Source organism: Sinohyriopsis cumingii, chromosome 2 (assembly GCF_028554795.1).
Source record: "Sinohyriopsis cumingii isolate HCF-2022 chromosome 2, ASM2855479v2, whole genome shotgun sequence".
Classification (NCBI taxonomy): Eukaryota; Metazoa; Mollusca; class Bivalvia; order Unionida; family Unionidae; genus Sinohyriopsis; species Sinohyriopsis cumingii.
This window is the reverse complement of record NC_142962.1, coordinates 25,829,887-25,853,290: the sequence shown is the minus strand read 5'-3', so window position 1 is coordinate 25,853,290 and position 23,404 is coordinate 25,829,887. Positions and strand designations below refer to the sequence as shown.

General features: G+C 36.8%; 1 protein-coding gene across 3 annotated transcripts in view; it reads left to right on the top strand.

The window, feature by feature from the left end:
- Positions 1–23,404, top strand: part of LOC149804499 (poly [ADP-ribose] polymerase tankyrase-like) — a 201,083-nt gene that overhangs the window by 86,604 nt on the left and 91,075 nt on the right. For all 3 annotated transcript variants that reach the window (XR_016416027.1, XM_089940712.1, XM_089940711.1), the window contains exons 24-26: positions 1,549–1,698; positions 3,067–3,414; positions 18,408–18,576. Coding sequence is in view for 2 of the 3 variants with exons in the window: in XM_089940712.1 (XP_089796838.1) it covers positions 1,549–1,698; positions 3,067–3,414; positions 18,408–18,576 (667 nt within the window). In the remaining variant the exon portion in view is untranslated. The remainder of the gene's footprint in view (positions 1–1,548; positions 1,699–3,066; positions 3,415–18,407; positions 18,577–23,404) is intronic.

Genomic DNA, 23,404 nt, shown 5'->3' with positions numbered 1-23,404 from the left:
TCTGACAATGGGAAACTGACATTGGTATTGAGATACTAAACTTACCATAGGAATGAAATATTGGTTCTGGACACATATAAGATAAAATGTGGCTGCTTGTGAGGGGTAGATTTTAAAGTTTTGCACTAATATGCTGGCTGCTGGATGTGCTAGAGGGATGGCCTTTCTTGATAGGTACTTTTGAAAACTTGGTGGCAAGGAATTCTAGTTATTAAAAAAAAGTGGGTAGCTGGTGGTCAGGGGCCATTTATGAGGGGGACCACTGTATTAACTTTCGTAACCTTCGAGACTTTGAATAGCTATTGAAACATAGTGCAAAATCCTTAACAAAAAAAAAGAAAGATAAAACCCACCTTCTTGCCAACACGGAAAGTAGATGGTGTCAGTTTGCTAGGCAGGCAGCAATTCTGAATGTCACCTGGGGCCCCCATCTGTAGTTCCATCATGATGATAAGGTTTCACTTATGCTGCTTTCTTCGTCGAAAATGATTACTGATTGGACTGCTCCAGTGGCCTAGTGGTTAGAGTGTCCGCCTCAGATGCGGAAGTTGTTCGTTTGATCCCTGGACGAGTCATACCAAATGGTACTAACAGCTGCCTTGCTTAATGCTCAGCATTTAGAGGTTCGTGTTAGGACTGGTTGGCCTGGTGTCAGGATAATGTGACTGAGTGGGACATCATGCTACATGTCTGCAGCATGATGCCCCAGTGCTAGACATCACTATAAAACTGTCACACTGCAGACATCATAGAGATATGACTGAAAAATTGTTAAAGCTATTTTAAAAATCCAAATCACACACATACACACACACACACTGCTCATTGGAAATGTCCTTTGTTATGAAACCTGTATCTCCCTTTAACATTTTAACCCCCAACCTCCAGACATCTAATGGTTCCTATATGGACTCTATGGACTCTGAAGTGGTATCTGAAGCAAACAGAGCTTGTCAGAAAATGCAGATCTCATCTGTTTTTGCCACTCCAAGAAGTAAGGAACAATATTTCAGCCAGAGTTTACTGTTGTAGATACAAATAGTTATCTGCTCAGCTTATATGGAATTCCTAAATCCAGATGAAGCTCATGAAATTTGAGCAGTCACCACTAGCATAAAATTTGAGTGCAATTGCTTCCTAACATTATCCATATAGCTTCCAGCTTTTCTTCTGAGACCTTTCATCTCAAGTGGGTTCGGTTTGACTTTGTAGGACCAATAGCAGTGCAACAGGAAAATTCAGCAGTGTCTTAATGACAGGTTATATACCCTCTCAAGCACTCCCAAATTTACATTCCTGGAAAAACGTGCACATTCAGTTGAGGAGCAACTAATAAAATCTCTCAAAGGGGAGACCACTCTCATCTGACTTAAATCTTGGCAGTCAGATGACTTTCTGGTACTGATGTTGACGAAACACGGAGATGTTGCAAGTGCCTGTTTTAGCTTTATCTTTAGGTTGGGAGGGCTGAATATGCAAGGTAGTGAATGTACTCCAAAAGTATCGCAATAGATAGCATACCAAGGTTTAAAAATTGCTTTTTTGCAGGTAAACATCAAACTGGTGGAGTACTTGGTTGGGAAAGGGGGCACAGTATCTGCCTGGAAAAATGACAGTGGAAGGAATGTTCTCCACTTGCTGGCTGACCAGTGCATGAGCATGGACCTTAGCCATCTTGTACAGATTCTCGTGGAACAAGTAAGCGCTATTACAAAAATGGGGGTTATGAGAGATGGAAGGCATTTTTATGTTCCAACAAATGTGGTAGGGGCATATGGTGTTGCCTTGCCTGTTCATTTGTCTGTTAAGTTTTTGCCAGTTTTCAAACACTCTGGTGGGGCATGAACATATTTTTGCTTTATATGCAACCACCATCCATCAAATGAAAAGTGCCACATAATTATTGATGAAAAGGCAGTTGAACTTCAACCCTGAAAAAGAAAAAGATGTTACGTAAAGTTTTTTTCCAAGTAGGCAGGTCTGAACACTGGTTTCACCTGATTTTATTTGGCATGATGGAATTTTAGATGAAATTAAATAAAATTTTTTATAATTACTTCTGAAATTAGGAGAGGATTTCATTTCTTGTACCGATGTTCTAATAGGATTAAGTGTTCATCAGAATTACCTCCCATATAACAAGGTGTCTGTCATATTGTGGCATTAAACTTCTGAACTTTACATTGACAGGACTAGTTATTTTAATGCATTGCGTTAGCGCCTAATGAAAGAACAGTTAGAAGCACATAATTTAGCAAATAGAGAAAATGTCTTGGTTGACTTTCACAGCGCTTGAACACATTGATGGCTTTATCTTGCCAAGGAAGGGGGATCTAAGTGTCTTGCCCAGGACACAACTATGCATCAGGCTAGCTTTGATAGTTCTGTGCCCTTCCAGCTGGGATACTGTTGCTCACATGTTGGTTGGAAAAGAAACATTTCTTACAAATAATGGATTTTATGATAATAATGGTTAAAAGGGTGATAATAGAAAGTTTCATATTGTAGTTTTTTTTTCTGGTAAACTGGATAACATGTCACTATTGTTCAGAGGCAAAATAAGTCAACTAGTAAAATTTTTCTAGCATCGACCTTGTTCATATTATAAATCGGATCTTTAGAATACAATTGATTTGGAAAATATCATTAGTTAAGACACCATGATAAGTATGCTTTTGTTTTGTCCCAAGAAATATGGCATACTTGGAATCACTGTATCATCAGTGTTTGTGTGTCTCCATTCAACCATAGTTGAAGAGATAATGTTGATTGCTTGAGTGTTAAATATTTGTACGTAAGCATTTTATAGGGTACAGTTGGCCACAGGATCGTGTTACTTGGTAAGTGGATACTTCTTGATGTATACAACAATAATATATCAAAAACTTGGTAGTAGGCTTGACATGAAGGCTATGATCAGCCTTTTCAACTCAGAATCAACATCCATGAAACATCTGTTAGTGAGGATGACTCAAAAGTTAATCTATCTTGATTTTTAGAGAAGTAACTGTTGAAGCCTAGAATATTATGTAAAACTTGTCTGATGATAGATCATCTGTGTTTCAGTCGCCAATGGAGCCTCCTGTTCTGCAACAGATGGTCAATGGAGGAAATGGAGTTGTCCAGTCATCAGAGGAAAAAATGGAGGTTGATAGAGACAGGAAAGGTGGAGATTTTACAGAGTTGGCTGTAGATGAAAGAGTGAAAAATTCCAACAAGGTCCAGCAAAATGGCATTGGACTAGAGGGTGATGTAGTACAGAAAGAAAAGTCTGTTAAAGAAACGGCTATCAATCGAGAGAAAGCTGTTGTGGAAAAAAATGCCAAAGAGATTCTAGTATCATTATCGAGAGATGTTGATGATGCTGGTTTTACACCTTTACTGCGCGCTTGCAAGAAGTATCGGTCCTTCAAAGTGAGTTATTTAGCTACTCTTTAACTAATCTATATATTGATTGATTAATTGATCATTTGGTTGATTGTGTACTGACAGCTGGTGTTCATTTGTGAAATTGTTTTGAGTAACAATCTAAAATGATAACTTGAAAGAATAAAATATTGCAACATATATGATGGCATGTGAACATAATCTGTACAATTGTAAAGTCATGGAAGCATATTAAACAGGTAGCATAATAGAAAATTTCTGACCACTTTACAAATCATTAGAACTTTCCCTTATTCAGAGCAGAGTTTGACATCATAGGCATTATCACACATCAGCACTACTGTTGATCGTATGACACGTGGTCATGCGATACTAGGTGACTGGTGTGGATGGGTGGTAATTCAAGCCCCTTGTCCCTTTTTGGTGTTGCCCTCCACTATTTTATTTCAGGTGCCTCCTTCATTTTCTTTTTTCATTTTTTGTCCTCAGATGACCTTGGTCTGCTTGAGAATGATGGAGTGTCAGATTTGGCTCCAATGTTCATGTATCAAAGAACTCTCTGGTGATTTGTTCCTTAATTCATGTTTCCAACACTGCCTGTTCCACAGATATAGTCATTTTCACATTCACTACATTTGTTATGATAAACCACACATTTTTTTCAAATTGTGTTTCGTGCTTCACATGTGTGCGAGTCGTTCTCTTAAAGAATTGTATGGTTTGTCATGTATATTAATCTCATGTTGTCTGAATACTCTAGCTAGGCCTTCTGATGTACCACAGATGTATGGCATTCCACCAATGATGGTTTATTTAGGCCACTAATGGTTTTATTAGGTGGTGTTTTCTTCATTGGTAGTTTGAAAATTCTTTCTGAATAGCCATTTACTCTTAGTGCATCTTTCACATGCTCTGCTTCTTCAATTCGATCTTTCTCATCAGTAACCAGTGAGTTAGCTCAGTGCAATACAGAGCTCACTACCAACTACTGACCACTTGTGTTCTAGATGATGACTGAAAAATGTTAAGGTGGTTGGTTTTCTATATATACACAGTGAGTTTGGTGGATCTATCGTCATTTGTGTGTGTGCACTTGTCCAAGAATTGTAGTTCCACTTTCTTCTTAATCTGAAGTGAGTTTGCCACTTTCTTCTTCTTGTGAAGTGAGCTGAATATGTGGGTCAATGGAATTGAGATTGTTGAGAACTTTTGCGAATGGTACTCCTGTATTTCAAAGTATTGTCCACATATCTGAACCATATTGATGGTGTTCCTCGCTGATTCCATGCCTTTTTCTATAATACAAAAAACCTCCATGTATGAATGGCAACTATTGGTGTGACTGGGGACCCTACTGCTGCATCCTGTTTCTGTTGGTAAAACTGACAATTATAGATGAAACATAGTCTTTGTAAGGTGCAGATATGTTCAGTAGCGATGTCATATCTATATTTCAGAGTATCATCTTTCTCTAATTTTTCTTGATTGCACTCGCAGCTTTATCCACTGAAATACTGGTGAGAAGTGCTGATGTATCATAAGAGACCAGTTTTCTACATGGTGGTACCTCTAGGTTCCTGATCATTTGGATAAAGTGTACGCTGTTGATGATATCGTGTTCCATTTTGCCCGCTAGTGGTCCAGTGACAGAAGTTAGACATTTAGCCAAGACATAGTGTACACTGTCAGAACTAGATACTATGGGTCAAAGTGGGGCATCTTTCTTGTGTACTTTAGGTAGCCCATATAGCTTTGGGATGTTTTCAGCAGTGGGTTAGAGATGTTGGTACAATGTTTAAGATATAATTTGGTCTTTCTTCCATTGTGGTCAACACTAGTCACTGACGAAGGCAGTGTGATATTGCTGAAACTTCTAAGATATTTCAGCCCCAAGTAAGGGAAAAATTCTAATAATCATGAATTATCCAGAGCAAGGAAGCAACTTTTTCAGTTGCACTTTCTAAATCTTTGTAATAAAACCTCCTGAAAATATGAGGTTGATTGACCATAATGTTATTGTAATATCTTTGCTGAACACATTAACCCCTAGCGATGACTTAATGGGGCAGGAGGTAGTAGCATGATACACTAAAGTGTGTGGTATTATAGAAAGGTAGACAGATGTAGCTCTACAATGATACCAAATAATCTGGAATATCTAGTTGAACTACAAAATATAGATAAAAAAACCTCATTTTGTTTACCTGACTTTTTTCTACCCAAAATTTGCCCGTGGTCGGAATCCCATTTAGTGTCTGGATTTTAGACTTTTTGATCTCAGATCTAAGGCAAACCGGTATGAACTGCAAATAGACAGATGAGCCTTTGCAAAAAGTAGGATAAGATGGGCAGTTGGAATAAAGAGTGGTCTCCATACAAAAATAATGGCACCATTTAGCAAAAAAAAAATATTTAAAAAATCCAACTTTTACCCTTCTGCTCATGCGCGAGTCAACTAGCCAATGAAAAACGATGTTTCTAACACAACTAGGCAGTATGTTATTGAAAGATGACCGGGGATTTGGTGTTTTTGAGTCTATTCAGAAATAGCTTTCAAAATGTGTTTCCTATTCGATTTTCAGGCCAAAATAACAAAAAGCTCCAGGGGTTAATGTGTTAAATCTAGTAGTCTCCTGTCACACCTGGAATAGCAGTCTGGTCATTAATGATGTATATTGGGTCAACCATCATTCTACAGCATCATAACCAAACATTCTGGCTATGATATGTGGGACAATTGTTTTAAAAACTTTAACAAATTAAATGAGACAAGAGATAATTATGTGTGTTTATACTGGTTATTAGTTTTTAAGAGGCTACAACTTTTTCTTAAAGGGAAGTTTCTGACTAGGATACATTATGTACACAATTAAAATAAAAATTTCTTTAAAAAATTTGGTCAGAATTAGAGAAATCACCTTTTGATTCCTGTGTGTGAGAGATAGAGGATGATTGTTTTCTCCTTTTGATATGTTCCCCAATCACATTAATATTAGGAATATTAGCCCTTGTACCTCCAGAATCCAGATGTTTTTTCTGTCAGTATTATTTAGACGGAGGGCAATAACTCATGCCCATTACCTCCCCTTGCTGCCTTCAGGTGGCACCGTTTAAACTTTCCCTTTGAAACAACAACATTTTTATCCATTGAGGGATTATGTTATTTTTGGATTTATTAAAGCCCTAATGCTGCCATTTATTTTAAATTTCACCATACTTCCAGTGTAACTAAATTTTGGAAGGATGAAAATGATTTGTTAAAAAAAAGGTGACTGACATAAACTGTTTTTTGAAATAATATGTTAGGTTTAAATGGCATTCAAATGCTCAATTTAGAATTTAGAGGTACAACCTCTTAATTCAGTCAGTGAAGTCGCTCATAATTCCGTTCATTCTCAGGAGTGCTCCAAAAGTAGTAATGTGATACAGTCAACAAATTTTGTGGTGACTGATTTACTAATAAAATGTCTACGAGGAGCACAAATTTTCGAGAGGTAATGAAGAGAGGTAGGCCTACTTGTTTTTGAAGCAAATCTGAGAAGAAAAATCATGCATTAGATAAAAATAAGACTTGAGTGGATAATGGTGATCAGTTTGTGGCATTTTGAAGCATAAACTTGGGCGGAAGACAATCCAACATTGCAGCATGTTGACTTTGTACGTTTACAATGGTGTTGTCATCAGATCTTGTGTTCCAGCTTTCATCTGAAATCTGTTTACCCATGGATGTTGCCAACTTCTGATTCGACAACTCTTATCCAGTGAATACTGCTAGCCATTTAGTTAATGTTTACCGTATTGGATGGTACTGTGACAGTCTTATAGATGATGGCAGCACCTTGTCTATATCTTGGGGAATGTATTGTACAGATATCGATCTTGATCAGGACGACCTGCACGCTGAATATGGGGATAAATTTGGTGATGGTTCATGTTCAGATCCCACCACAAAGCAGACTGAGTATAGCTTTAAGGTGTTGCTGAACTCAGAATGTCTACCACCACCCCCTCTTTTACACCGGCATACAGAGACCAAGGCCTCATTTGTTGATGATGATGAGGATATTGGCCCTTCTTTCCATCATCCCCAGCAGTTAGGAAAAAATCATGGAAATTGCTGAGAGTCTGTCTGCCAAGATCAGTGACCCAGGCAATTCCAAAGCCTTTCTTAGAGCATCCTTTGCAATCTTGCTGGTGTAAGACTCATTCCGATGTCTTCACAGATCTTCGATATTAGACAAGAACTTTGCTACAGTCAGTCTGACTTTGCCTGTTTCTGTATGCTGTATAAAGATATTCTGCACACCACTTTGAAGCTTATTCTTAATATATTGGCCACATCTTCCTTGTTGGACTTGGCATTGCTGGCAATTTTCAGGCTTGCAGATAAAGCCAGCAATGCACAACATGCCATGACCCTGTGAACCTGTCTTCAGATCGCCTCTACTATTTCATGACAAGATGGAGGGAGTGCAAATGCAGGAAGAACAAGAACTGTCTCCATCTCTCTGTGCAGCAACCATTCCCTTGTACATCATCTCTGATTCACCCTCAGTGATATGATGGCCAGAGACAAAGAGATATGACATTGTTCTTTGCACAACCCAATAACCAATGGCGATCCCAATCCTATACACGAAGACAATCTGCTAATTGGTTTCAGAGGCGGTCATAATGAGGGGATAGAAAACCAAAGTTTCTCTACCACCATGCCTCCACTCTCTCGCCATTGACTTTTATCACCGACCACCCCCAAACAGCTCTTTGGTAGGCAACTATTATTTTCTAAACAGCTTTTGATTGATCTCTTTCTGCAGAGCAAATGGGTGATCTGAATTGTCTCAGATGGGCTATGGTTCTCATGTTGCTAACCCCCACCCCTTTCGTCCTTCACAATTCCTGATGGAAGTACCTTCAGACTTGGTAAAGGACACACTTTTTCAGAAAGGGAGTTAATCAGTAAGACTTAATGACCTTTGTATATATAATATAGACAGAAAAGATGAATTTTTGCCTTTGGATGGCTTGATTCAGGAGTAAGTAGGGCTATATTCCTAACATTAATGTGATCGGGCAAGTATTCTTGGAGAACCATAATTTACTTTAAAATTTGCTTTCTGCTAGGTTAAATGTAAAGTAATCCAATGCACGATCAGTTGAAAACTATAAAATAGAGGGGACATCTATGAAGTTCTATGTGACTCACTGTTATGCGTTGGGGTGGGGTGCTCCCAAATTTATTTGAATTACTGTGGAATTCCCACTCTGGCTCATTCTGTAGGAAGTGAAATTAGTGATAGAGAGGGGTAAAGCTCCGAGCCCCCAGTCAACAGTACTGACAATTAAATTATTAAGAACACAAAGGTGAAATCCAAAAGAATCACAATTTAATACAAATTAAACGATATTAAGTTCTCAACCAATCTGCTTCCTCTCGACCATGTGACAACCTATTTCATCACATGATTTTAGTGTGAGATGGCTTTCCCCTGTACTTGGTTTCTACTCATCTGTGTTTACTACGCCAATTGCTTTCCTACTTCCGGCGTTCTCCAATTCTTCCTGTCCTCTTCCCCTTTTGTCTTCTTTTCTCCTCCTCCTTTTCTTTCTCTCTTCTTCAACTAGGCTTGTTCTCTGCCTACTTCTGTTCTCTATTTCTCCTTCAACGAAGCTTGTTCTTCGCCTGCTTCTATCCTGTCTCTCTCAGACTCGGGACTTGACTACTCTGTCCCCAAAAGCTTCCTTCGAAAAACACAAGGACGTTAGTATTTGTGTTAGCCATCTCGCTCACACTAAATCAACAATCAATCAATCATCAGATCAAGGTTATCTACATCTTTGGTCACGCATTCGTGCACATCGAAAAACACACACGTTCTTATAGAAACAATGTTGCAATAAGAGCGGTATCCTACTTATCATACAGAAATCACTAAATTGCGTCATATCAATATATACATATATATATTCTTAATCTCATTATTCTCAACACTATCACAATAATCCGATGCATTTCTGTACATTACACTCCCACAAGTGTACACAAATATTCAAATATTCATATTATTTAAATTTACAAACTGCAACTGTTGCAAAGTTACAATCTAATTCAACAATTGCAAAATCTAGAATATCACATTAATGAATACACTAGTTTGCTACGAAGTAACTAAATGGCTAATTACAATATTAATTCTGACGAGTGAGCAATCTACATAATCATAGCTCATTTCTCAAGTACGCATGTAAATTAAACAATACAAGGGTAGTTCTATGTACTAATGATTCTAGTAAGTAAATATACATACTGCACTTAATTACAATTACAGTGCCGTAACATTCTGCAACAATCGAGCAAATAACTCGCTGACCTTTACGAAGCTTTCTGTCCTTAGAATGTACTAAGAATTTTCCCGCCAAATCACGAGTGGCTCCCTTGGAGTGAGTATATTCTGCTTTACCAGTACGACGGCTTACAAATCACTAATTTGTTATCAATTCAACTGACTGTTAAGTTCTGGTTCGAATTGATGGCTCCACCCTTCCTCAGTTCTGATTGGATATCAATTCTACCTCCAGTCGGTTCAGCTTAACAGACGAGCCTCAGGCCATCTGTCAAAGCGGGGAGATTACAATAGCGTTGAGGGTCCTTTGTTCTTAGAACAAAGCTTCTAACATCTATATGCAAGTGTTAACACCTAACGGGGGGTTCTTGTACAAACAAAATCGCCGTAACAGTGCAGGGTCGACATACTCATTGTGCTAACCCATTCCTTTGTTCCTGACTTACGTAATCGCGGGCAGGCAAACGTGACAACATCTATGTTTTTTACTAGGGCTTTCCCGGGTTATTCCTTCGTCACTTATACTGACTGCCATGTATAGCCTATTTTCCAGTGAGAAATGACATTTAACTCAAAAATAATGAAAGTCATTATGTTTCACAGCATAGCAATACAGACATTAAAACATTTTATAATTCAATTTGTAAATTTCTTTCTCCATCACATTTCATTAGGATAACTTTCTTTGTACCTACTAATTCAGCCCTACTGAAAAGATATTTGATGGCTTTCTATATATTATATGGACAAAAGGAAATAATTCTTGACAGAGACCTAGCATTAGTACCCACTAGGTTGTTAACATTGAACCTCATTGTACCAAGTTTTCATTTTTGCTGTCATGCAGTAAAGATATCCTCTATAGAATCCATTTAATCTTTCACTTAAATTGCATTATCCTTCATTGATCATCAGTTTATAGTAAGTCAAAATGTTATTTTATATGGTTTGTGCAACATTTTTTTGTAAATTCTGATGAATTTATTCATATTTTTGTAACTATCGTGCTGCTCATTATTGTCACATGTAATTTGATAGGTAACAGTCATTTTCATAAGAGAAATTTTCGAGCACTGTAATGGGACATACATTATTTCAATTTATATATATTTGTTGTATGCACTTGTTTGCCTGTCTTATTCATTACGGAGATGACAGTCAGGTGCAAGAAGTGTAAATAATTTAAGGTCATGCAGGATTGACTTCGAGATGTGTCTATGCTTGTTGGCAAAGACATGTAATGTGTGTGCACTTTGGTTGGAAATTTTGGGTTCATGGAAATGATCATGCCCCAATACATCATTGCAAGACTTTTAACATACACCTCATGTCCGAAACATTGGCTAGTCTCATGGGGGATTTTGAGATGCCCTCTTCATGCCCTATACAGATGCAGAAACAGCATTGAAACAGAATAACAATAGAATATACTTTATGTGTGAATACAGTTGAAACATTGATTAGTCAGTCTGATAGGTATCAAGATGCTTTCCACCCGGATCCCCACAAGCAGACACAGAAACTGTGTCAGAACACTGTATCCATGAATATGATGGAAATACAGGCAAATCCAATCAAGCATTGGAATTGCATATGACAAATATGACTCAAAATTTTGTCTTTGTTGTCAATATGTGGACCGGGGCCCCGAGTGGCCGAGTGGTCTAAAGCGCTCTCTGTTACGGATCACTGCCATCTCACCTCTGTCTGCGTGGGTTCGAGTCTCGGATTCGGCTAATGTGGGTATGTGAGAAAGCTTGCCAGTAGCTTCTCGTGGGTCGGTGGTTCTTTCCGGGGTTTTCCTGGGTTCTTCCTCCACCATTAATACTGGCGCCATGTATAGCCTATCGTATGCTGAAAAATGGCGTTAAACCCTACAACAACAACAACAACATGTGAACAAGTACCCTAACAATGAGGTGTGAAGGCTCACAAACAATTAAGACCACACCCATGAGGCACAGTGGCTCACAATCAATATCACTCCACCTATGGGGAATGAGGGTTTACTGTCAAGCATGTCCCCAGCCTGAGAGGTATTAGTGTGTGCAAACAGTATTTACCCTTTTCATGCATGAAAATGTTAAGAAAACAAGGCTGACATGAAGTTCCGTACCAATACAGTACAGATGGATGGTCGATATGGATCATACTGCACAAGCTGACCAGTCTTTAGTATGCTGTTCCAACTGCCAATCAACCAGCATAGCCATTCAAATGAGCTATGTACGATTAAACTTCTCCGAAGTCTCAAAGTTGCCTACTCTTAAGATATTGGCATCAGCCTCAGGATTTTCAGGGGTAACTTGTACCATCACGATTTTTCATCTTTCCTTTCGGATTTCAGTCAAAATCGTTATTCCATTCTGGAATTATTTTTGTTTTTTTAGATCTGATATTTCTATCAGAACATCACTTGGTCCCTTCCCTAATGTTATGAAGGCATTGTAGGGATACACTTTGTGTTTGGTGATTTGCCTCTGGCAGAGTGAACCACATATATTACAACAACAAAATTTACGAAGCCCACTTCCATGAAGGTTAAGACTGCTTCAGGTTCCATTTAGTGATAGCACACAACAAAACAATGATTCTGAGCTGGTTATTGGTTCTGAAGCAAGGGATTACATCAATACTTTTGCTGAAATGATACACATATTGATACTAGAGATGGCAAATCAAGACAAAACGATACTGCATGCATGTTATTTTAGTCTTCAGCAGTCGTGAATAATTATTATTAGTTGCCTTGTTATTCTGTAAAATCATAATCCGTCTGAAGCAGCATTTGTAATCACAGGGACTCTTGTTTATTTGTAAAAACGAAAAAAATCATTTGAGAATACCCACTCATCATCTATAAGTTAACACAAAGTGATATGGTTCGTTATCTGCCCCCCACCCCATTTCACGCTGATTATCTTAACCCAGACATATGTTCAGCAGATACTTTACTCATCATTTAATTACCACTTTCATGCAAAGTTTCTACGTTGAATTGTATCTTGACTTCTTTGATCGATTTGAAATCTACGTTATTGTTGTGTTGCATGTTGAAATATGTTACATTAAATTTTCATTTGTGGCTTTTGCTTGTTCTGCTCCAGGTTAAACTGTAACCATCAATCAGAAATCAGTGTAGCTTATTCTCTGCATGACAAACAGGAAGTATTGGCAGAGCAACAGAGAGACTTCATGGGAAAGTCATTAGATATGTCCAGTATTTAAGTTGAGGTGCTGTCAGGGTGTGCTATTGCATGCATCATGCAAAATTGTAACGAATTTGCACACTTGAAGAACAGTGAAAAGTGAGAACTCGTGTCAGTTTGTTGAAAGTCCCACATATGAAAATATGCTTGGAGAAGTATACATATTTTATTTAACCATTCTTGTTGAGAGATTTTTTTTTCTCGAATAACAACTGTTCCATATCTGTGTTCTTCAAGCACAACATGAATGGTTGTGAAACGAAATTTGATTTTAACAACATGCCCAGGAATAAAAATTATGGTGTAGTTTGAACCTTTCATGAAGAATTTTGTACAAATGCTTGTTTAAAATACGGGCTACCTGGAAAATCTAAAAAAAATTCTGATTCCCGGCATGGTTCATTGCGATTTTATTCAGCAGATACTTGCTGATGATAGCACTGATGATTTAATAATAATTTCAAAAGTTATGAAGTATACCAGCTTTTTGATGCTGGGAAAGCATTAATGGAGCCGCCAGTGAGTGACTCAGAGCCTGAAATGGTGTTATATGCTGGTTAGATGTACATGCTGGATGGACCAGAAATAGACGGCATGACCCTTTTAGTGGTATTTCAAAATTAAATGTATAAAGGGTAGAATACTGAGCCTAATTAAAATACACACAGTTAAAAAGTATAATGTAGTTTTCATTTTTTTAATTAATCAGATTTGCCCTGCGGATCATATGCTACAAAACCATATACATATGTCCATATCAGGTTAAGATAAATTGAATAAAATAAGGGTTCAAAATGCAATTAAAAAGTAATATTTATTTTAATACCTCTGTCTGCACAAGCATTGATGGACTAAATACCTGTATACAGGATTACGGAACTGATAAGAAATTCGGCATAGTAGTTTGTAAACTACTGATTTAACCAAGAAAGTTTATGTTAGTGAAAAATCCTGTTTTGGAGCAGATGTATCCAGAAGATAATGATCTCTGTAAAACTACATAACAGTCACAAAGATCAGTTTCCCATTATAATCAAGCTGACAAAGCTAGCTATGTATATGTTCTTCGGAAAGAAGCACAGAACAATATTGATACAGAGGAAAGGAGCAGAGTATGCTCAGAATTAATTAACAGATTAATGCTATACAACTAGAGGTGACATCTGTCAAAGATGTTGATTTCAGGTTAGGATTAAATGATCATGGTTGGGTATTTATTGGTGTGTAGATTTTACCTAATCACTCACAAAGTAAATGAAGTCAGTAGGACTTTATGTTAATTTTTTGAGTGATTAGGTAAAATGTACACGTCGATAAATACCCAACCATGATCATTTAATCCTTATAATTCCAATTTCGTCCTTTCTATCGTCAAGTCAACTTATTCCATCAAAAATGCATTCAAATTTAAGTAGCGCGTACTTTTCTTTCATTTGCCACTTCATATCACCCCTTAATACCTGTACAGTATCACAAGAACAGATTGACTACTGTCACAGTTATGTTTATTAAAAAAGTCCATACTTTACATCTTAAGCAATGGCTACCAGTGGTTCCAACACATTTCATTTATTTACAACATTCTTGTTCAATTTTAGTCAGTCCCATCTGCTATGTCATATGACCATGACCTTACATAATAACAGCTGATACGGATTGAACAAGTGTGCTAAATTAAATTTCCAATCAAGCCTGAAATCATTATGGATTTTATCAATGAACATAATGAACAAGATGATGCTATCCCTTACTAAAATAAAGGTAACAATGAAATAAATTGTATACAGGAATAACACTTTATGTCATTCTCAACAGCGTTAATACTTAACAAGACCTATTCAGTGTTCTAATGTGAAATGAAATGTGACTACTGTCGCAGTTACTTTTATTCAGAAACTTCATGCTTTACATCTTAGGCAATGGCTACCCCTCAGGGTCAGCACATTTCTTTTTATATAAAAAAATAACATTCTTGTTTAATTTTGGTCAGTCATATCTGCTACGTCAGATGACAGCGACCTTACATAATAACAACTGATAGGGATCGAACAAGTGTGCTAAATGAAATTTCCAAGCAAACCATAAATCATTATGGATTTTATCAATGAACAACATGGAAATATGAGCAAGATGAAGTTATCCCTTACCCAAATAAAGGTAATAAAATAATTAAATAAATTTTATACAGGAATAACATTTTATATCATTTTCAACAGTGTTAATACTTAACAAGACCCTTTCAGTTATCTGATATGAAATTAAACGTGCAGTTGTTAGATGTAGAGTTCTTCGCAAAACCGGCCATGTTTTGTTTGTTTGCATAGTTGAGTGTTGGAGTGCTGGAAGGACTGAGCAATTAGAGTGTTTGAACTTTGGACTGGAGACTTTATCATTGGTTGCTGACTTCGATCTGAAGTGAAAAAAGGGGGTGGGTGTTAGGGTCTGACACCTTGACCACCATTAGCTATATTTTCCAAAACTGAACTAATTAGTTGTTTTTGTTCAGTGCTAGGTCTTTGACTGTAAGTTTTTAGAGACTCCTCATGTTTGTGGTCTGTCATAAAATATTTCTGGTTGCAAACCCAGCATCACTCTTAGCTTGAAATCGCTGTTGCACGGAGTGAGTGACCAGTATAGCGCTGCACTCCTGCATTCTTGCATATGTCTGGCATGAATGAGGAGAATTGCTTTGGTTTGACCGGTTCACAAGTATACCATTTGTCAGTGAATTCAGTAGATCTTAGTGATTCTTTACTGCCTTGGGTAAATAAGGCCTTTGCTGCTTTGTCACATTTCTGAAGGAATTTGTTTAGAGATTTCACTGGACAGGTGTTTGTGCCAGTTGCATACATTCTTTTGTCTGATGGTGCCAGTTGCATACATTCTTTTGTCTGATGTTTCTTCAAGCTTCACATCAACACCATGTTGGTGTTTTTTTAAGTGTTTCATTATTTAGAATCATGTACTCCATGCCAGATTCATCATTTTAAAATTTTAAGGAAGTTGGGGTTAGTTGATGGTTGATGGTGAAATTCTATACTCTGGTCACAAAATGAATAGCCAGCAGATACAATATTTTGAATCAAAGAGCAACAGGGTCAAATTTTTGAAGAGACAGATTGATTTTTCCTAATTCTTCCCGTGAAATTACTTGGTTGTGCTGGGTTGGCCTTGAAATACCTGTTTTTAAAAATCAGTTTCAGTTTTGCATTTAACATTGATTTAGCATTTTGGAATTCTTTGTCTTTGACAATGCCAATATCTTTTCCATTGTCCTTCAAGTATCTGTTTATGGCTGCATGAACATTTTTCAAGGAATTCTTGTGATATTCTTGTGCCTGATTGGCTGTCATTTTTGTGACCCTGGATGATAAAGATTTTGGTCAGGCCTCAGCATAGAACCTTGTTAAGTTGCCACTCAGCTTGTCTGGTCTGATTGTGTTGAAGTCAAGTTTGTATCCATTAATTTCAATACACCAAGCTGTAAGTAAATATAAAAATATTCATAGCAATACAATTCATACGCTTAGCAAGATCATTTTTAAATACACATAAAGACAACATGTCATGTAATTTGTACATATTTTGTCTACTTACGGTTGGGATTTATGTGTGTAATGTGGTGACATTAGTAGTTTTATCCTTCAACACAATACGATCACTTTATGGATTATTATATACATTTTTCAATGTTATTTTGTCACATTGTTGGAGATATCATGGTATTGTCATGTCAGTGCTCTGTGAGGGAATTTGCCAATCTGTTGTTCTTTTTCAAATTGCAGTGAAAAATCACTGTGATCGGCCATTTTGCTCGACTATATAACAGACGAACGCTAAATTGTATAGTAAATTATGCATTTCAATTAAAGAATATTGGAAAATGTATAAAAAGGGTATAAGTTATACTTATTTGCTGAATTAAAAATTTTAAAGATGAAACAATTGTTTCACAATGACATGTCTTCAGTGTTTATTTATATTGTTAACCGAAAGTAGTCCCAGAATTTATCAATGTGTAAAAACTTCCAGATCAGTATCACGTGACCATTAACATCCAATTATATTGCAGAAAATCTTTTTCATTCATAAATATTGGAATTATTAGAGCTATAAGAAGTGGAGCAGGAAGAAAGAGACAGACACTTTAGTTTGATAAATATTAATTTATGACCATTTTTCCTCTCTTGTTTCTTTGATAAATGGGGAGGTCACCCTTAAGATAAAATCCTGTCATCATCATTCCTCAAATTGTACATGGGAAACAAATTTGGAATTTTTCTTTTTATGCAGAGATATTTAACCAGTGAATGAAGGTGCTGATGGAATAAATGAAATTAGAATAGAATGAGTGATAGGGCAGATTTCAAACTTCTTAAGTTTATCATCTTGTGTAAGTTGAAAGAAAATTCTAGAAGAGGACTGGGTATAGTCAGTAGTTTTCCTTCTTCACTAACAAAAGCAAGTAACTGTGGCTGCAGCAGTCTTTTGCATTTGCAGGAAATAAAATGTGATGGATGTAATGTGATCAGGTAATGTATCTGACTGAGAAAACAAGTTGTTTTTGCAAATTAGGTTTCTTCGATAATACTTACTTGATTACTAAATGCTTAGTACAGTTGAATAAATGAAAAGTAGCTCATTAATTATGATGACTAATAACATTGCTACTAGAACAGATGAATTCAAGTAGATCAAAATTGGTGAATAAAACTAAATCAAGACTGGTCAAAACCTGGAAAATTGCTATTTTTTTTTTTTTTTTAAAATAAGGAGAAAATGTTGAGGGTTTATAGGTAAAAAGTTGGAAATGGAAATGGGAAATGAAGCTGTTTTTAGCTCTACTGGTTATAGACCAGAGGAACTGGTGTGATGGTCTGTTGTCCATCATCTGTCCCATCTTCTGTTGACCGTTCATTAGCTCAAGTTTGTTATTGACACGCCTGAGCTGCTTGGAGGATTACATTGAAACTGTACACAACCATTGGTTGACTTGGTCATAAATAATAAAACAGAATGCTGCTGCTTTAACATCCAGTATGGCCATCACAGTGGCCATCTTGAAAAGATGTATTTGCTATTCCTGAACGTACGGTCATATCAACTTGTGGCTTTCACTGAAAGACTTCTTCTGGTTGATCTTAAATGAGTATGGTGCTGATTCGACGCTTGAATGTCTAAAATGGCCACTGTAGTTGCGATCTTGAAAAGTTGTTATTGCTACACCTGAATGGATGGAAATAAGTTCAGTGTTCAGTGTTCAATGACATAACTTCTTTCAGCTGTCTTGAAAATCTTTTATAGCTATTTCCCCAAATCGGATGGTTAGATTGTCATCTAAGGATTTCTGTTGATGTCTACATGGTCCTAAATTAAAATAGTGCCAATGTGATGTCCAATTTTCCACCATTGCACCTAATTTGAAATTCTTGTTATCACTGAGTTGATTTTCTGTTGTTTTAATCAGAGACTGTATGGGATGAAGAATGTGGATGTCAACAGATGCAGTGAGAATGGGAGGAATTTTATCCGGGCCCTAATTGAGCTGACAGAGGCTGACATCAAGGCTACGGTACAGGAAAAGAAATTTATAGCAGAAGAGCCCAAATTGGAGAGAAACAAGTACTCAACAAAGGGTAAGATATCTGTGCATCCATTTTCAGATTATCATTAAAAGAAAATAGTCATATTTTTCTGTTGCAGGTTTGATGATTCATGCTGTAAAATTGTGGTGGGATCATATTTTCTTTTGCATTTCTTTGTTAAATATGTTCCCTGATCACATTAATAATAGAGACATAAGCTTGCTACCTACCAAATTTAGCCCTACAAAAAAACGATGAAAGTTCATCTTTTGTTTCTGTATCATATAGACAGAGGGCAGTAACTCTTGCCCATTTCTTCCTCCTGCCAAAACCAAGTTTCACTAGTTCTTAAGCATTGCTTCAGTACTGTCAACTTAATACTTGACATCCCCTAATAATCCTATATATGATCATCAAAATTGCTCATCTTCTTATGTTACAAGTTTAGGCTCAAATAAACAGTAACACAAGAAAGAGTGAAAACGACAAGCTTTGAAAAATTTAACAAATAATTTATTTCCCTGGAAAAAGTTTGTAAGAAAAGGAAAAAATAAGAACTTATGGTTTTAAGAACCAGATATAAAAATAATCCAAGAATAATCCATGAATAAAATTGTATGAGTCTTAATAATGAAATGTTCTAATGAATTCAAGTTTGAGTCCCGACAAAGAATCCAAGATGTAAGGTGATGACATATGCTATATCCTGTACAGTGCTGTTGTCTACAGTTCCTTGTAGAAACACAAGAAATAACACTCCAGTGTTGGAAATCCGAAATGTTTTTTTAAAGAAAAGTCTTTGTTCAAAGAATTCTGTATGAGCACTCAAAATATTTCCAGAGAAACAAATTAATCTTTTAGAATCCAAATAATCTGAAGAAAAATTAATGTATAACTCGAAAACTGGCTACAACAGAAGAAAACGACTTGACATCAAGTGTTTTAAGCCCAGACTGACTAAATTCTCTATACACATTGGTATAAAACCTGAATACTGCACAAAACAGATGCCCAGATGAGGGTCATGTGATGATGTTTACTCCACATACTCTCAACATGGCCCTGACAAAAACCAATCATTTTACTCTAATAATAAAATTAAAAGAAGTTGTTTACTTCACAAAACTATTTACAGGTCGAGGGTCACGTATCCAATACAGCCTTGATCTCACCCTAATTATTTCCACAATAAAAATAAATTAAAAAAAAGAACTTGTTCCCGTGGCTGTTACTAATTTTGAATTAAGGTTGGGAACTAGGTCAGCTTTAAGTGTTTACAAATAAAGAGTCGTGGTCAAACTATTTTCTGGAAAAAAATTCCAAATCGCATAAACAAGATTATATTATAATAGCTTGTAATAGAATACAAATGTAAAGCTGACAAACAAACAAATTAAAATAAATATAAATTAAATCAGATATATGTAACAATACACTCAGGAATTTTAACTTGTGTGTAATAATCATTCAGACAGCCAATTGTTCCAGCTTGGGTATTTTATGGAGAGATCCATCTGGCCAGCCATGATAATGGCTCTGTCTAGATACAACTGCTGGAATGTTAGTTAAACATTCATCAGTCTCACCATGCATTCGCTGACATACCCATATTATAATGGAATTTTATTTGAAAAATCCATCCATCCTTGCTAGGTGCTCAGCATATAGAGGTTAGTATTAGGACTGGTCTGCCTGGTGTCAGGATAATGTGACTGGGAGGGACATCATGCTACATGTCTGCGGTATGATGCCCCAGTGATAGACATCACTATAAACTGCCACACTGCAGACATTGTAGCAATATGATTGAAAAATTGTTAAAGCAGCGTTAAAAATCCAAATCACACACCATCGATCCATCTGTGCTCTCAGTGCGGGCTGGTACTGGTCAATCATTCATACAGAATGGTCTCTCCATTAATTGGTACTTCTTCCAGATTTGTGCACTCTGGGGGCATCCAGTAATTGCTCTTTTTGTGACAAGGTGGAATCATAAGTTGCACACTTTTGTCTCGCTAATTCTGGACTCAGAAGCTTGAGTCATGGATGCACTGATAGTCGGTTGGGTGGGGTTGTGGACCTTCACCTACCCTCCCAAGGTCTTGGTACCAAAAATAATCTTGATCTGGGGTAAAAACTGCAAGATGATTCTGATAACTTTTCTCAGATGGGACAAGTCCTGGGTACTGATTCACTCAATCTAGATAGATCTGCCTAGGCGTCCAGCCACCCCAAAGCTTCTCAAACAACCAGTCATGGGTGTTCCTCTCTTAACCCAGACTGTCTTCTGACAGCCTTGCAAGAGAAAAAATTCAAACCTTCGATCGTGGAGAGAATCTTGTGGATAAGATGGCCCTCAACCCTGAAGGATTTTGAGGGAAAGTGGCATGTTTTCAGGGACTGGTGCAGAGTCGATAACATTTTCACTTTTAGTGCCTAAAGTGGCCATCTTTTTTCTTTGGCTCTGCAAGGGGAAATTGTTGGCCCTAATTACAATTAAAGGCTTCTGTTGCATGATAATCTGACACATTTGGGCATCATGGCAGACACATTATTGGTCATGATAAAGATCTATCAGACCATTGAGCCTAGTTTGATCTGTATTGCCCTAAATCAGTCACTGTTCCAAAATGGTATCCATCCTGGGTTTCAATTTGGCTCAGTTTAGGTAACTTTGAGCCTTTAGCCCACACTGAAGCTATTATTATACAAGCTTTCTGATAGCATCTCATTCAGCATTCTGAGTGAGCAAGTTACATGCCTTTTCCATTGACCCATGTTATGAGGCTCTTAAAAAAAGTAACAGAAAAGAGTGAAGACAAGAAGCTGTGTAAAATTTAATAAATAATTTATTTCCCTTGCATAAAAAGGGAAAAAATGAGAGAGAAAAACTAACAGTAATGTGAATTAAATCCAAACATAATCCAAGAATTAATACACAAGTCCTATCAATGAAAAGTCCTCAGTGAATCACAGTTCAAATCCCAGTGAAAATCCAAAATGGAAGGCAATGACATCTGTAATAGCATTGTACTGATGTGTCAGCAGTCTCTTGTTGAATTACAGAAAATACTATTCCAGTTTTTGAATTCCGTATAAATCCAGTAGATGTCTTTGTCCAAGAATTATCAGAGCACTTTTGTATTACCAGGGAAAATAATTAATTGAAATTCAATAATTTGAAGAAAAATAAAAACTTAGCCCAAACTGGACACGACATAAAACAACTTGACATCTCATGTGTTAAGGCACAACTGATATTAAAACTAAAACGCAAAACATTCCCAGATGGGGGTCAAGAGTTCATCCTTCTGGAAAGAACAGAAGTTTGTTACATGATAAATATCACGTCATCCAGGTATGACCTTACCTCAAGTTTATGAATCTTATTCTGAGAAAAATTAAATTAAAAAAAATATTGTTTACCAAAACTGTCACTGATTGTGGAACAAGGTCAGCAACTAGTTACAGTGTTTCAGTTATTAGTTGTTTACGTCAAAAATAAATATAAAGAAATCCCCCCAAAATCAGTCAGAACTGAACTCTTATTCTGGACATTATCAAATCCAGTAAACAGTATTACATTACAATAGCATGTAATGGAAATTTTATAATTATATATTGTTTGTTGCTAGTTTCACTACATAAATTGTCATCTGTACTTGGAAAAGTATTGCTGACTTTTGACCACAGGTCTTGTACCTCTCATCTTTAGCATTAATACTATACAAGGAAAGTAATGTATTACTGCTATTACATTGCAATTGAGGGGACCTTATTTGCTGAATGGTCTGTGGTACTCGCCTTTGCAGATTTTTGACATCTCACCTGTCTGTGTGTATTCTAATCTTGGGCTCAGCCAGCATGGTTATATGGAGAAAAAAAACTGAGTAGCTTTCTGTGGGTCATTGGTTCTTCCTGGACTTTCGAAGGTTCTTTCTCCACCAAGTATAATGGCTGCCATGTATAGCCCTAACATGTGAAGAAAAATGATGTTAAACCCATAAAGGGCAACTACATTGCATTTGACTTAAGGTCATGCATGTTTCAGACTTGCATGTAAAAAACCTACCATTTTTTATTATTTTCTTTGTTTTATTAACCTTGCAGAAGGCAAGCACACATATAAAGGGAGGAGGAAAGGGACTTCCTTCTAATCTTATGAACACTCTGGATCCTTTTCAGAGGCCTCTCTAGTCTCAAAAGAATATTAGCTCTTTGGTGATGAAGACCACTCCTTGATCCCTGGAGCATATGGGATCATTCTCTGTGGAGATATACAAGGTCCTTTGGTCCTGATGACTGTTCCAACCTAGTCAGTACCTGTTAAGGTTAGGTCCAGGGTCCCTCCCAGTGGAGGAATTACTAGGGCAGAGAGTGACATTGTTCATGGATTACTTGTTTAGACATGATATACTTCTATCAGAGAAAGATCTTGCCATTGCAAACACCCTATTCAGATAAATGTTTATTGGTTCTGTAGTGGCTTGTGATTTTATATGCAGTTGCATGAAATATGCTGCTTAATTAATGTTCTTGGAGACGACAACAGTGTACCAATTTAAAAAATATTGAAAATTTGCTTATAATTTACTTTTATTGTGTTTTCTTGACTGCTCATAAAAGAAGTGAATCATTTTTTCACTATCGAAAGTGATTCCAGACTACTGAAAGCTAGAGCTTCCAATACTGACAAGATCATGGAGGGTTTGTCATGAATGGGTCCAGTGCCATTCTGTCTATCCTGGAGGAGATCATTGTTGTCTGACTCAACCTACGTTGGCAGATAACTTTAAACTTTTTTGCAAAAAAACTAGGCGAGATTTAAGGACAGTGATGTATTCTCTTCCTAAGGTATTATTAATGGGTAATTATGATG